Below are 15064 nucleotides of genomic sequence, written 5' to 3' on the forward strand. Positions count from 1 at the left end.
CTTCCGGATTGACAGGATATTCTGGAGGTGTAAGGATGGGAATAGGAGCTTCCTCCTGTCAAGATCTATGAGGAATTTAAGGTATTAATATCAGTCATGCCTCCTCAGAAGAAGGGGATACCAGCTCTGAACCAGCTTCTCAAGTCAAAGCAGACAGGGGTGGCACGCCCCCCCCTTTATATGTCTAGGCTAGCTAACAAGAACCTTTGACTCTTAGGGAACCCCATCAACCCCAACAGTCTTTCCTCTACCACAGAAAACTAATATCAAACTATCCTTGCACCCCAGAATCTCGACATTTGAGTTTAGTGATGTGCCGCCCTTAACATCCATAAAAAGCCCAGATTTAGGTGACAAATCGGCTTTTTCTGTACCCACTGTGGGTTCAACTGGAAGGTATAAACCAGTCAGAAGTGAACCATCCTTGGCAACACGGAACAGTGAGTGAAGGATCAGGATACGCTTTTTATATTTTCTAGGCTTCACTTTTATTTGTTGTACTTGGAGATTGTAAAAATATTATAAATATAGATGTTTTATTATAGACGAGCCAGACCTAACGCTGATACACGTGCGATAAAATAAATTTGTAGTGGTTCGCGCTTCAAACCAAAATAACACACCGTGAACAAATAAAATATATTGACTTGTAGTTCTAAATTAATAAATTTGAAATATAAATTGAAATATGTTCGCTATCAAAAATCCTTTTAACTCCAATGTAACATTTTACAGTGTAATTTCAGTATATATAGTGTTTAAGTTGCAAAACGTTCATTACCATTTTGGCCGAACTTTTCCCGAAGGTTCTCACAAAGAAATTATCAACGATAAGTTATAAACACAGCCTGGAAAATTTGTCTTACTTTCTTTATTCACTTGACTGAAATTCTTGTTACGAGATAACGTTATGTAGCATAGAACGTATGAGACCGCTCGGTAAGGTGTGTGTATGTTGTGGGTATGAACAGCTGTTGGCAGAAACCGACTACCGCTTCAAAACAGATAAGCTACAGGTTACTACAAGTAATTTGTGACCATGGACAAAATTAACCTCTACGAACGTACCGATAAATCAATCCTTAAGTCTCCTTACTAAACATGACCAGTTAACATCAGTGTTCTTAGCTGGATGTCATATGTTAAATAAAGTATTATTTTTTAGTTTGCAAAATTAATATTATCTAATCACAAACATACATACTGCAGAAAAAATAAATTGCTTGTTAACAATTATCTGGAAAATGTGCATATTAGGTACAAATCTTCAAAGAGCAATACAAAGCAACTAGTCTCACACGAAATTGTGACACAAACCGCGATGGTGGAGAAACACATCCGGCCGTCATTAAAAATGCAACTCCTCTGACAACTGAAATGCAACGAGTTTGTCTTCCCAGTTCCGCCCCACTCGCTCGCCCTCGACAATTAACATGAGTCTCCCTTGTTAGTCTATTGTCTCCACTTTGCACTGCAGGTCCGCTGTGGCGCTTCCCTTAGTGTGAGGGAGGAAATAAAAAGAGTATTATTCAAAGATAAAAACTTACCGGCGTTGAATCTGTAATTTCCCAATCACGGCCATTTAATACGAGTCATTTAAATTGAGCCTACAACATGTGTTATAGTCTATTTTGAAATAAATTTCCAATCGATAAAATCAAGTATGGTGTACATCAAATTGCTAGAATTATCATTTGTGACAAGTACGTTTCAAATAATTTAAATTAGTTTTACAAGTAAAGGGCACGATAACTTTTGGTATATGGTAAAGGCATATTAACTTTTGTAGAGGTTTATAACACGAGTTTTTATAAAATTAGTTATTATGAAACAAATTATTATTGTTAAACACATAAAAATGTATAACAACATCCACAAACACATCTTCCTCAAAGTTTCGATCAAAGTACCCATTATTTATCTAAAACATTATTTGTAATAACACAAAGAATATATTAATAAATACAGATAAGAAAATGTGTAAATGACGCTAAGCGTTCAAAATTACAATGGTAAAAACACAAATACGACTTTACAATTAATTTATTACACTTTGAATACAGGGTAAAACCCGTACGGCGTCCAGACACCACTAGACTGGTAGGTAACAACAGATTACGATCCCGTTGTCGTAATCTACAACGCAATTTCAGCCTTAGTGGCTGAGTAGAAACATTGTAACGTTGGACGCAGCACCGAGGGTTAAAGTTAATTGAAGAAGATGGAGCAGAAGAAATGTTTTTGGCACAAGAGAACACTTTAACGTCTCTCAAGGATAGTCGGGCGCCTCATTACTCCCTAAACAATGTCTTGAGGCATCTTACACTAGCTATATACGAAAACACACACACACACACACACACACACACACACACACACAGCATGTCCTCTTGGAATTGATAGGGGTACCAACTAAATTTCAGTATCTATCACTGTTTAATTTAATTAATTGAATAGTATGAAAGTAATTTACGACTTGACTAACAAACATATGTTTAATCAAGTACATGGAGAACCAGTTTTTAGTAGCTGATAACTATAAATCTTAACCATTATCAGTGCGTTTCTTGTTTATCTCCAGATCTTTCATTCGACTTTTAAGATCCCAATACCGTAATATTGACAATAGGTTCTTTCCACATCCCTTGCTTCATTATTGATGAAAGCTCTAAGTTATTCGATGCAAAGACAAGTATTCGGACATTTATTTTACGATACATAAGTAAATAAATAGAATTCCTCACGAGGGTTCACTTCTGGCTGGTTTATACCTTCCAATTGAAGCAAAACCGTTGTGTTAACTGAAAATCAGGGCCAGAAGCAGTAAAGCACTGAACTCGAATGTCGAGATATTGGGGTGCAAGTGCAAGGGTAGTTCGATAGGTCCAGGCTACTCCTAGTTGGAGTTGGTGAGGATCCCTAAGTGTTAAAGGCAGTTGCTAATCTAACAAAAAGGGCGTGCTACCCTTGTCAGTTTTGACTGAAGAGGCTGGTACAAAGTTGAACCCCTGTTCTTCCAAGGTGACATGACTGAGATATATAACCTCACCCATTCAGAATATCTTGTCACTCCGGAAGCAAACGCAGAGGTCCCTTTAAGACTAAATGTAAAAAGAGGTTGTTTAGCTTCTTGTAAAAAGATAATAAAAAGGTAAGTAGAATAACGCTTTATAACATATAAGGTACGTAATATTTTCGTTCATTCTTATTTCGCCATTGCTTGGTTCTATATCTTATGGTAATTATATATTTATCTTCGATTGGCACTGCGTGTGGAATTGCCATTTCTCTCTATTCTACGTCACTCCTCTTTGGTGCAAATTAATGCAATACGTGAAGCTACGAAACTATGTTGGAAATTCCTGACTTGGGTGTGGCATATAACGGAAATTAGATGTGACCTAGTTAAGATTTCCATTAACTTCCATTTAGGTGCCAACACGCTTATACAACGCCATAAGGAATCATTGCAACATTGAGTGAGCGGTAACTGAATATTATGATGTTACACACAAATACTTCGTGCTTCTATTAATGAACACGTAAGTATTAATGTGTGATTAAAAAATACTACTATTTGCATTTTTTACAGGTAAACCTTTAATTCGTACGTGACGAGGCAGCATTTTAGTGATAATTTGAGACTGCGTAGGACTACAGCTTTGTTTATACATATACACGAATACAAAATTTTATTTATATATTATATACAGAGTGTCCCAAGGGTAACCTAAAAAACTCCTAAAGTGGTTTCGTCTCATCGAAATAATGAAAAACGTTCATATAAACATATGTCCGGAAACGCTTTGTTAGCGATATTTCGCCTGACTGGCGTTTTTATAGCGTAAAGATAGTTCTTAAATTCGTTGGATATTATGTAAAATAGATTGAAAAATTGAATAAAATACGTCTCAGATCTGTAAGGCCACCCATTTCTGAGATATTAGACAAAATAAGCAAAATTCGGTCTTGAAAAACATGCTTTCTTTAGATTTGAAGTACATTAAATTCGTTAAATAGCTAATAAACACGCAAACTTTATAACCAAAACTTATAGTTAATGCAATTCTGAAGTGAATAATGTAAAATAGGACAATAGTAATATACACAAAGTTAAAAAAATAATGTTTAATTAAATCAGAGCACATACGAAAAAAAAGATCAGGATCATATTGTATTAAAAGATCAGTAAATCTTTTTCTAGCTGTAGCTCGTTATCAAACCGTTTTCGGACATATGTTTATACGAACTTTTGTTAATGACAGGAAACCAGGGAAGTTTGTCGGGTTCCTCGTGGTACACACACTGTGTAACAAAATAATCTCATAAATACGCATATCTCTATCTTAAGGGTGTAAAAACTGGCAACGTGCAATATTTTTAAATTAGAGTTCTAACAACAAAACTAGTTAAGTTGCAAAAAATAACCGGTACAAACGCAGTTAGCCACGCGGAACCGCTTGTTGTCTGATGAACAGCTTCTGTCTCGGGAATACTGCTAAAGCGTTCTCAGCCTCGGGAGTTCCCGCGTTCTCTTCATAAAGCCTTTGTTTAAGTTTTCTTCTGACGCTTAGTTTCTTTGCCGCAGGCAACTCCGAGTATCGTGTTGATCTCAAACCGGGGATTTTAAGTTTTTACTGTCACTCATATACACGTCAGTCATATTTTTACAAAACTATTTAATAGGATATAATTTATTTTGAGCCCTGTTATTACTATAACGACGCATTTATTTGTATTTATTGAACAGTAATGTTACAAAAACAGAATAAGGTAGTTTGTTTCATTTGAGTTTAATTAATTGTTTTATTACAATGCTTGGTAAATTCATGTTGTATTTTCTTTTTAAACATAACAATTATTAAAGTCCAAAGATCTTCCTTTACAACCGGTTATTATTTTATCCCCCTATGCTTTGGATAATAATTCAATAAATTATTGTTTATAGTACTTCTATTAACATACAATAACGAAACTGTATTGGACAGTCCAGGAGAGAATTTAATTCAATCACATTTTAGGTATATCAATAAAACTTTTTTTAAGTTCTTTAATAACATGTTCATGTCAATTGATATCGCCGATCAAAAGTTATCATTATTTTTCCTTAAGAAAATTCTGTGGTGGAAAATAGTGATCTGAAAATGGGACTTGTATACAATTCAGACTGTTTTTATAATAATACCTTGCCTTTCCCCATAGCAGCAAACAATATAAATAATTGTATCTTTCAGATACAACCTAGCTCAAAAATAAAAATGGACTAATATGGTTAGTTTTGTTGAGATATACAACAATAAAATTAAATTTCAAGAATAATCAATTTATAAGTTCGCGATGAAAACTGATATAAAAACATATATCGCAGCTGTCAATCTTTGGTTTTTGGTACATAACAGTTTCCTATCTATTAGTGTCAAAACGTGGATGCCCCTCATCTACTGTCATCTTTCAATTTTATTTCAGATAATTAAACGTTTCTTCTATTACTTGTTTAAGCTTTACCACAAATTTATATCTCTAACTGCGCTGTCATCTAATTTATCGACATTTGAGCGAAAGTGGATTACTACAAAGCGGTTTCTATTTGAGAAAATAATTGAAACATTAAAATAAAATAGCTTTAACTATGAGAAACCAATATAATTAGAAAATAGCACTCCATTATAATATTCGTGCGATTAGGGTATCCCAAAGTGCCTGTCCCAAAGTAGAAGTTTATAAGCCCGCGCCACATGTGCCACTGCCAGTCTTGTGGGTAACAGCTGTGGGACTCTAACGACTATACGCTCTATACATCGCGAGAGGGATTTGGCTGACCATTATGAAAATATAGGGCATCGACTAACTGAATGCATATGGCTGCAATTGGCCTGAAAGACCGACATTTGCGCGAAGTCTGACCCACATAGCATTTTCATTGCTTTATTTATGGATCTGTCAAAAGCGATTTTTAGTTGTGTGAACCATGCTGTCAAAAAATAAAATCTAGTTAATCAAATCTCACTCAAATATTGTTTAAAGGAGTAGTTCTACAACTGATAGAATTATACTATAAGCCCGATAGTATAATTTAACATGTTAAAAGAGGAAAAGTCCAAATAGACTGTTACTCCATGCCCTGTACGTTACAGTGGTGAAATAATTGACGTATATCTTATTAATTGAACACTTATTGGCTGATCGTTAGCGAAGGCCATTACAGCAGTGGAACACATTACTTATCTGTCTGTCTGTGCGCACAAAATATCGAGAACGAACTGGCTTACACACTTGAAATGTTGTGTAATGCTTCATCTGTATACAGGATATATCCTGTTCGATGGTGGTGTACGTCACTCTACTAGACAGACAACGCATGACACAGGATTGTTCTTAGCCTTATTTACACAGGTTTTATGTAAGGGACTCCTGCTAACAAGAAAATTTATGGAACATAGAATGCTTTTAACTCAGTAGTCATTTGACATTTGCCAATATACCAGCAAGGAATTCATATTTGAATTTTTAACTTTGCATGAAATATAATTTTTTTAAACAAAAAATGATACATAGACAAAAATGAGTTATATCAATGCACTAAGCGTCATTGAAGTCTATCACTGAGTATTCTGGAAAATTTTGCCTGGATGCTGTAAAAATGTATTTTCTATTTGATTTTCTGTCTGTCTATATGTTGACAGAACATATCGAAAATTCATTTAGCTATAGACTATTTATCATACCCGATAAGCATGCCATGTGACGTACACATTGTAACATTACAACATAATTAAACATCGGGGCAATTATTGTGTAATAAAAATAAGGAGTATCAGAACACATTTTTAGCAATAATAGTTAGTTATTGGTAAATCGAGTACGAAACTATTTTATTTTATCTATAATATACTTTGACGTTTATTTATATTTGATAGCCATTGCTTTCATGATTAGTAAAACGATTTCACTAAAATACAAATCTAGTTAGCCAATAGAGTCAAATTTTAATTAATGAACTATTACAAAATACAAAATATAAATTTTAGAATACAAAAGTATTTATAAAAATACAAATAGAATAATATAATTTACGTGAAATAAACTTTATACTTCATAAATGTAATTCTTAAAAAAATAAAAACGAGGTGACTGATACCAAAATATAGTACTTACCATATTTTGTAATCACACATAGATGTAATCTAGATATAACTGTATAGTTAATTGTAAATCAAAAATATTTTCTTATTTAATGAAGAAGAAGAATAACAGTCTTGAGTTGGTTCAGTACGAACAAAAAATTCTCATAAAACATTTTCAACCGTAAGGATTTTGAAATGTAAAACTATTAGTCATTATTAGTCATCGTTACTTCGGCTCTAAAAATTAATAGGAACAATACTAAATGAAGCTACGCAATTAATGCCTATTTTAAGGAAAGATTTTGTACATTAAATAGTTGGAACATTATCTGAGGGTTGAAATAGAGCAATAAATAAAAGATTACAAGCATCCACGGATTCTCTGGACTGTCAAACTATCGAACAGTAGTGCAAAAGTCCTGGACAACGAAAAGTATCTGTTACAAAAACCAATCAAATGTTGTTTGCAAAAACCCGAGAGAAGAATGTTCTAATCTTTGTTATTTTATATTATCCAATGTATATACTAATCAACAGTTAAAACTTTACAGTTCCTAGTATAGTATCTTTAGAAAAGACAGTTTTCATAAGACAGAAAAGTAAATTTATTTTTTACAGTGTACTGAATACAATTGCGATGTTACAAAATGTTTAAGCTTCGGGTTTCCTTATGAACATTTTCACGAGGGACCTCGGTTACAATTGATAGCAACGCTACTTATTCATATCATGAAAAAATTAAACGTCACTGAGGAAAACCGTGTACCCAATTAAGATTTATCATATTTCAGGACTCAAAAGTAAATCTACATATGGATTATGTAATGGCTATTGTTACCGAGTTGATAGTTCACGGCGAGACGAAGCAGTCAACTAAAATAAAACAAAGCGAAAGATTGCGTAACGGCTCACATGTCATACATCTAATAGAAGAGACTGACCCAGATAAGTGCTGTTGGTGAGAACCCACAAAACTTTGAGGGGATCCACCATGGAGAAGATTGTTTACATACTTCAGGGGGTGTAAGACACGCGTGCGGCACATGAGTGCTGGCGGGCGGCCGCGGCGGGACTGGCGCGCGGACCGGTCGGGGGCATGCGCCCGGGGGCGGCAGGGGCCTCGGGGGGCGGCGCGGCGTACGGTCATCAATGGGTGGCCTGCGGCAGGTCAGGTTCATGGTCTTTAGCTATGTAAGCCACGGGGGCACTAAGAGGGTAGTAACGACCAGTCTTAACCTTCAAGAGTGGTCCTGGGAATATTTAAAATACAAAACAATGTGAAGGAAACAGGATTTTCCGGACATTTGCCATCGTTCAGTGATCCAAACAAAATGGTAACACTACGTTTTGAGATCTGCAATCTGATCTCTTCTTCAGGTACACAACCTTTACCTTTTCAGTCGTAGGTGGTTGGTCGGCAAATGCAGACCTATTGTGACCTGTAGTTCAGTTTTAATAATTAGTGTCGTGTTTACTTTTTACTTGTGCATGTTTTAGAGTTAGTGAAGTTGACACACAACATGGTGGTTGTGGTTCCTGACTTAAGCGTGTCATAACGCTCTGGTATGATTAGTTTATTTTAACCTAATTGTTAATTATGTGTTAGGTTAGTCATTCATCTGACGAAGAGATCAGATTGCAGATCTCGTAAGGTAGTGTTACTGATTTATTTTGTGTCAATAACCAATGGCAAGTGTCCGGAAAAATCCTATTTCTTTCACATTCCTTCAATCGTCAAAAACAAACTTCAAATAAAGAAGTACAAAACACTATCATGAAATTGGTCCTAGTGGGCGAAAAAATACATTGAGCGAAATCATATTCAATAAATACATTTGGCAACTAAATAATATTAAATTTTTAATGAGATATGCCAGCATTTTAATTGATAATTTAACAAATCGAGACAAAATAAAAATATTAGTTTACCTCAAAGATATCAGCGTACAGTAACTATAAGTTTAATACATCTCATAAGAGATGCATTTCCTACAGGTATCGAAATAAAGTGTTTGAATTAAATTCGTACTAAGTGTAAAAGAAATTTTTCAAACTGCAAATGCAACTAAGATATAATAGCATTTTGTTGTTGTTTTATCATGTTATACTACCCTCCAGAGCAACAAAGAAGACGGTTGGGGTCCGGCCAATAGCGGCACACTATGTCGTCGCTGTTGCCATATCGCCTCACTACTAAAAACATATCTCAATAGTTTGTTTTTAATTTTAGATTGAATAATTCACTTCTTTTCACAAATCCTTCATTCGACCCAACAATACAACTTTCCATTTCATTTTTAATCGAAGTATTTTATAATTACTGTAAAATACGTACATACTTGTATGATTTTTTTTTATTTTTTGTTGTAATAACAAAAATGTGATTTGTTCAATATTTAATACTATAGGTGTCCAGGGAATATTTTTACACAGTTTACACTGCGTATGCGTATGAACATGTCAATATAAATTACAAATTCACAATAGTATATAGTTAATAACAAACAATAAGTTCTAAGAAATGAATGTTTATGTAAAATTTCTTATTTATTAATAAAGTGAGAAAAAATTAAAAATAAGATACAAAGAAAAAGAATAAAAAAGATATTCACAACAATATAAACATTTTGTTTTAGTTTGATATACAACTATAGTATGACGATACAAGATGGAAAATACTGTAGGAAGACATTTTCACGTTAACAAACGGAAGGGTATTATAGAGTACCTAGTTTTGAGCCTAGAAAAATCCTAGAGAAATAATATTTTTACAAAGACGTAGGCCTTTTCAGGCTCCTTTTTTAAATACCATCTGAGTAAGAACACGTCAAAAATATTGTCAGAACGCCAAGGTTACAAATTTAGAACGTTACTATGTGACTGTGTCAGGCGGGAGGTCAGTTTGGCAACACAGCATAACTCTGGTTGGTTAAGACTAGTGGCGGTCGTATAAGCCACGCCCTCAATTGTCTTCTCTGCTGCACAATACTATATAATATATCTCCCTTAAGACTTCCCTCATTTCTCATAGTCTAAATTAATGAATGAATTAACTCAGTTAAAATTACCATACAGTTTTTATCGTGTCAATTATATTGCATCATTATTTTATTATTTAATGATGAAATTATATTATTATAAGCATCAATTGGGACTTCTTAAATTACATAATTTAACTATCACAATTTGTACAACAATTTTTTGAAGAATTAAAATTGTACTGTCCACAATAAATGTACGACAAAATGTTATTATTTGAACACTTGCACGTAATTCATCTTTAAGATAAAAGTATAAAAAAAAACTGGATTGGCCGTTGCTAAATTTAACAATGTCTTTAATACTTTTTATCAAAAGTACTAAAATAAATAAAGATGTTGGTTGTCTATATAAATAAAACAAAGTCGGGTTAGATGCATCACTCATACCGCTAGAATGGTTGTATTCATTATAATGATCTGAGATTTGTTGGAACCGTCTCCTCTCCAAATAGCAGGATTGTAAATTAAAATATCGCAAACGTCCACACAAAAATCAGGGAAACGCAAAATAAAATTATTTTTATATAACGGTATATATTGAATGAGCCTGTTAAACGTAATCAACTGTTATTTGTAACCACAAACACAACCACATGTTTACTTAATTTAATCCCTATTTAGAATTTGTTTGCCGTTTTGTGAGCATAGAGTAAGCTTGATAGTAACAACACTTCTTATTCCAACATTTTCTGGAACCACTGTTGAGCACAATGTAATGAATTATTTTATAAAATTTAAATTTTTAGTAAAAAAATATACTTCTAAATGTTCATTTTAGCAAATATTAAGTGTGCAGTGCTTGGTCAGTACTGTAAAGCACATATTAAAAGGCAAAGTTAATATCTAACTTTTATTACAAATTTAAAGACTGTTATAAAACCCATATAAGTTTTAACTTAACAGTGTAAGCTTCTCAGACCTGTGTATGTATATGTGTTTTGTGGATCAGGAACAAGACAAAATTAACGACAGGAGAAAAAAAAACTAAAACCGGAGTAAATTAAAATTACTACTGCAACAAGATAAACTCACCATTCGCATCGGAATTATAATTTACTCAAACCACAAGTCCTCGCAAAGTTTAGTGCGAAGCCGCGGATAACTGCTAGTAATAAAATAAATTAAAGACAATTTCAAAACTAATATTTTTAAACAATCTTTGGAAACTAAATATACCACATTTATCAATACATTTTGAAGTCAACTGAAATATATTTCAATACACTTAACAACTCGTACAAATAATCTGAACTCGTTTATCTGGAACGATGGATTTTTCACCAGGTTCTTTTATTTCCTTAATCAGATAAGTTTTTGAGCAGAATATTTACAACACAAAACAAACAAAATAGGTCACCGAACACGCCACTTTTAATATTTTAAACCGGTTAATTAATCAGCCGTGAAAGGAGTTCTTGGAAAAAGTCAATTATACGCAACACAGCTGCTGTATTGAAATATGTAATAAGTTTCCTCTTTTCCTGGTGTTTTTATTAAAAGTGCATTTACCTACGCGTTGAGTCAGAACAGAGTTGCTTTATATTACTTAGAATTATATGAATACATACTACTTTTATTTAAATATATGTCTCCTTTATTCGTGGAAACATTATAAATGATTACTTTGTGTTTAATTTTGGTCACTTTCTAGACATTAACGTCATTTCTAGATTCGAAGTATTTATATAAATATACATAGACAGACTAACAAAGCTGAATGTCGCGGCTGGTGTATACCGTATACCATTAATCGTTCTGTTATAATATAAGTACAGTAGTAGTAATAGTTTACGGTCCATATACCATGACAAGTGTTAAAATTACACGTTTCAATTAAAGAATACGGAATCTTTTAATTTGTTTTCCGTTAACAGATTAAATGTTTACAGTTGCGAAAAAACATCCTTAACTCGAACTTAGCGACAAAAACACCGTTAACTCGAACTCGGCGACACAAACACCCTTAACTCGAACTCGGTGGCAAAAACGCCATTAACTCGAACTCGGCGACAAAATCACGTTATTTCAAACTTGGCTTTATTACCTGATTCTAACAGGGAGACAGTTACATAGTAAATAATGTCTATGCCTTAGAAGGCTCTGAAGGGGTTTAATCGCACAAAAGCTCCACGCGTGCACATAAGACGCAGTTTTAGCAGATCGTATGTAGCACACAACTAACCCTCAATGAGAAACTACTTTTCTCTCAGAAGTGCCCGACCAATGTTCCTATTGACTCAAGGGAAATAACTGAAAACACGTAAGAAAATCTCAAGAGGCCTTCCAAGGGTCACTTAAAACAGTTGAGCTCACTGGTTTAAGAGTTTTGTCTTAACCATTTTTGGAGTTGGATTATACTTGAACAATTACTATACAAATTAATTGTTAACCTTCGACATTGGCGGTTCTGGTCTACCACATTTAAAAACATTACTAGCCACTACTAAATGAGATCTTATAACCCTCTGGATGGAATGAATTGCCACATATTACATCACCAGGAACAATTTTTGCTCTTCCACCTCAAGGCTCCAACACTGATCTAGAGATGAAGATATCTGCCAAATAGCATCACGTACCTTAAGAAGATTCATAATGGAATTCCTTTGCTATTGAGGACTGTCATTAAACTTCACTATGTCCACAATTGTGAGAAAAGACCCAATGGTAGTCCAAAGTACAACTTGGATATAAGAATAGATCTTCCTGTTTTGATTTAATGTCCTAGTGACTTAAGGGAGACAATAAGATTGACACTGGCATGTTTGGCGGGGATCACTGAGCATTGTGCAATCCAAAACTTTCCCGATTCCAATTCTGTAGGAATTTTACTTACACACCATATGTTTTACTAACTGTTATTTATTTAGTGATGACTCGTTACCTAAAAACTCATTATTAAACGCATATCTTTCATATTCCAGAAATATTTTATAGTTTTTACGTCTTCAGTATTGACGTTTAACTTCAACATCTGAAGTAAAGTTATGATGACGGATTACTTCCTCAAATCGCCAAAACTCTCTCCTCCACTGAAAACTAAATCGCAAGTGTAAAAGCAGTATTTTGCATATGGAAGTTTTATCATCTCCACATTAGCCACACGGTCGGCGGGTTGGTGCATAGGCGAACACGTTCATGCGATAATGAGTTCCACACATATTACAAGATTCAGGTCGCACCTCCCAATCCAGTAAGCGTGGCTTCACGGTTTTAATCTTTACTTACTCATCTTTCCTGAAGCACTAAAGAATTTTTAATCACAGTCTTGAACTTGTGATGTTATTGCATTCTTATAATCCTAAATATTCCAATATGTTTACTAATAAATGCCCTACATCAGAGTAAACAACCCAGTATTCAATATTCCGTGTTTCAATTAACAGCTTTTCTTGAAAGTAGGCCACAGAATCTTTTAACGTTATAGACACTGTTGGTTTTAATTATAGTGCAAATTTTCAGAGTATTAAAAGACTGACCTCAGATTATTTCATTATTGTTCGCCTAAATTACCCATAAATATCTTGTACTTTGGAGTGTTAGATGCTTATAGAAGAGGTCGGCCTAAATACCTTAAACCATCGTAGGTTTTAGCGTATTATAAACGCTTTCTTTTCGGTAGCCAATGTATTAGTCATACCATAAATCAAGTGTGTCTCTAATGGGAATTGTAATAGTCTTTTGGTACGTCGGAAGTTAATTGACTGCACGATCTCCAACCCGAAAGTCATCGACAACAGCGTAATGGTAATGGTAATTACCAAAATTGTAATCGTACCGATGACTATGGCTGGTTTGGAGATTATATCCTCGGAATAAGTGTTCGATTGCTTTCCATGGCACACCGATTATCTTACATACACGCACGTTTGTAACCCTCTAATCAAAAGAATAGTTTACAAAAATTGCAGGAGCATTACCCTAAAATTTAACAGCTTCACTCATATATATGAGTTGTATTTTAGAATTAATATAAATGTTCATTAAGGTTTTAAGTAATCAATAGCAGGACAATGCTAATGTTTACAAGCCTTTAAACAGCTACGATAAATCTATTTTAGACTCTTGAAACTTTTAGAAGTAACACATTAAAATCATCCATAGTAAAAACGGAAGGGGTTGATAAGATTTCTGTTATATTTTAAATCCTCGGTTTTAAAAAGGTTTCATCTGATGTACCACAAGTCTTATCCTGCCATTAAAAATGTATGAGTTTTAGTCAAGGAAAGAAAGGGAGACTTTCCCAAAGCTTCTTCTTTGAATATGTTCTTAAAATACTCCTGTTCTAAATGAATAATCACAGAATCTGGATTGACAGATTGATGGGGTCTTCCTATCTTAGTTGAAGACTGTATTTATAGAAGACTATCTGCAAGTGACTATCACAAGGTATTCACATAAAAGCACTTAGGAGAAGACTTGGTGAGTTGCTGAGTTAGATAGTTAATAGACTTAGAAAATAAATCAATTAGAGTGAATTAGCCAAGGTTTCTTGATCCAATCTACATTATATAAGCGGACAAACTGTTTTATCTTGAAATCGATAGCGATATTTCTACTAAGAAAGGAATCGATCGTGAGCCATGCTAAGTTTTACGAGAAATCGGCAAATGACTATATCGAAAACGCTAAACATATAAATACCATCAGACATAAAAATAATGGTTACATTAGCGTCGGACATACAAATAATAGTTATATTACCGTCAGACAACAATTGAAGAGATTAAAATTCAACTTAGGTTAGTTGACGCCGAATTTAAGTTTATTTAAATGTCTTACGGTTGGTTTAATGTGCATCAAAGTATACAATACGAGTATATCATCTCATAAAAAGGTTGTTTATATTTTTAACCCTTTCGATACCTTCCTATTTTGAACTACACAAAACCTACACTA

The 15064-nt window shown here is 33.9% G+C and overlaps 1 protein-coding gene across 1 annotated transcript in view; it reads right to left on the reverse strand.

The window, feature by feature from the left end:
• Positions 1-8175, reverse strand: part of LOC124364560 (neural-cadherin-like) — a 44147-nt gene extending 35972 nt beyond the window's left edge. Inside the window, exon 1 of the mRNA XM_046820117.1 lies at positions 8066-8175. Within this exon, the coding sequence (XP_046676073.1) occupies positions 8066-8117 (52 nt within the window). The 5' untranslated portion in view covers positions 8118-8175. The remainder of the gene's footprint in view (positions 1-8065) is intronic.
• Between the last annotated feature and the right edge of the window lie 6889 nt (positions 8176-15064).

Source organism: Homalodisca vitripennis, chromosome 6 (assembly GCF_021130785.1).
Source record: "Homalodisca vitripennis isolate AUS2020 chromosome 6, UT_GWSS_2.1, whole genome shotgun sequence".
Taxonomy (NCBI): domain Eukaryota; kingdom Metazoa; phylum Arthropoda; class Insecta; order Hemiptera; family Cicadellidae; genus Homalodisca; species Homalodisca vitripennis.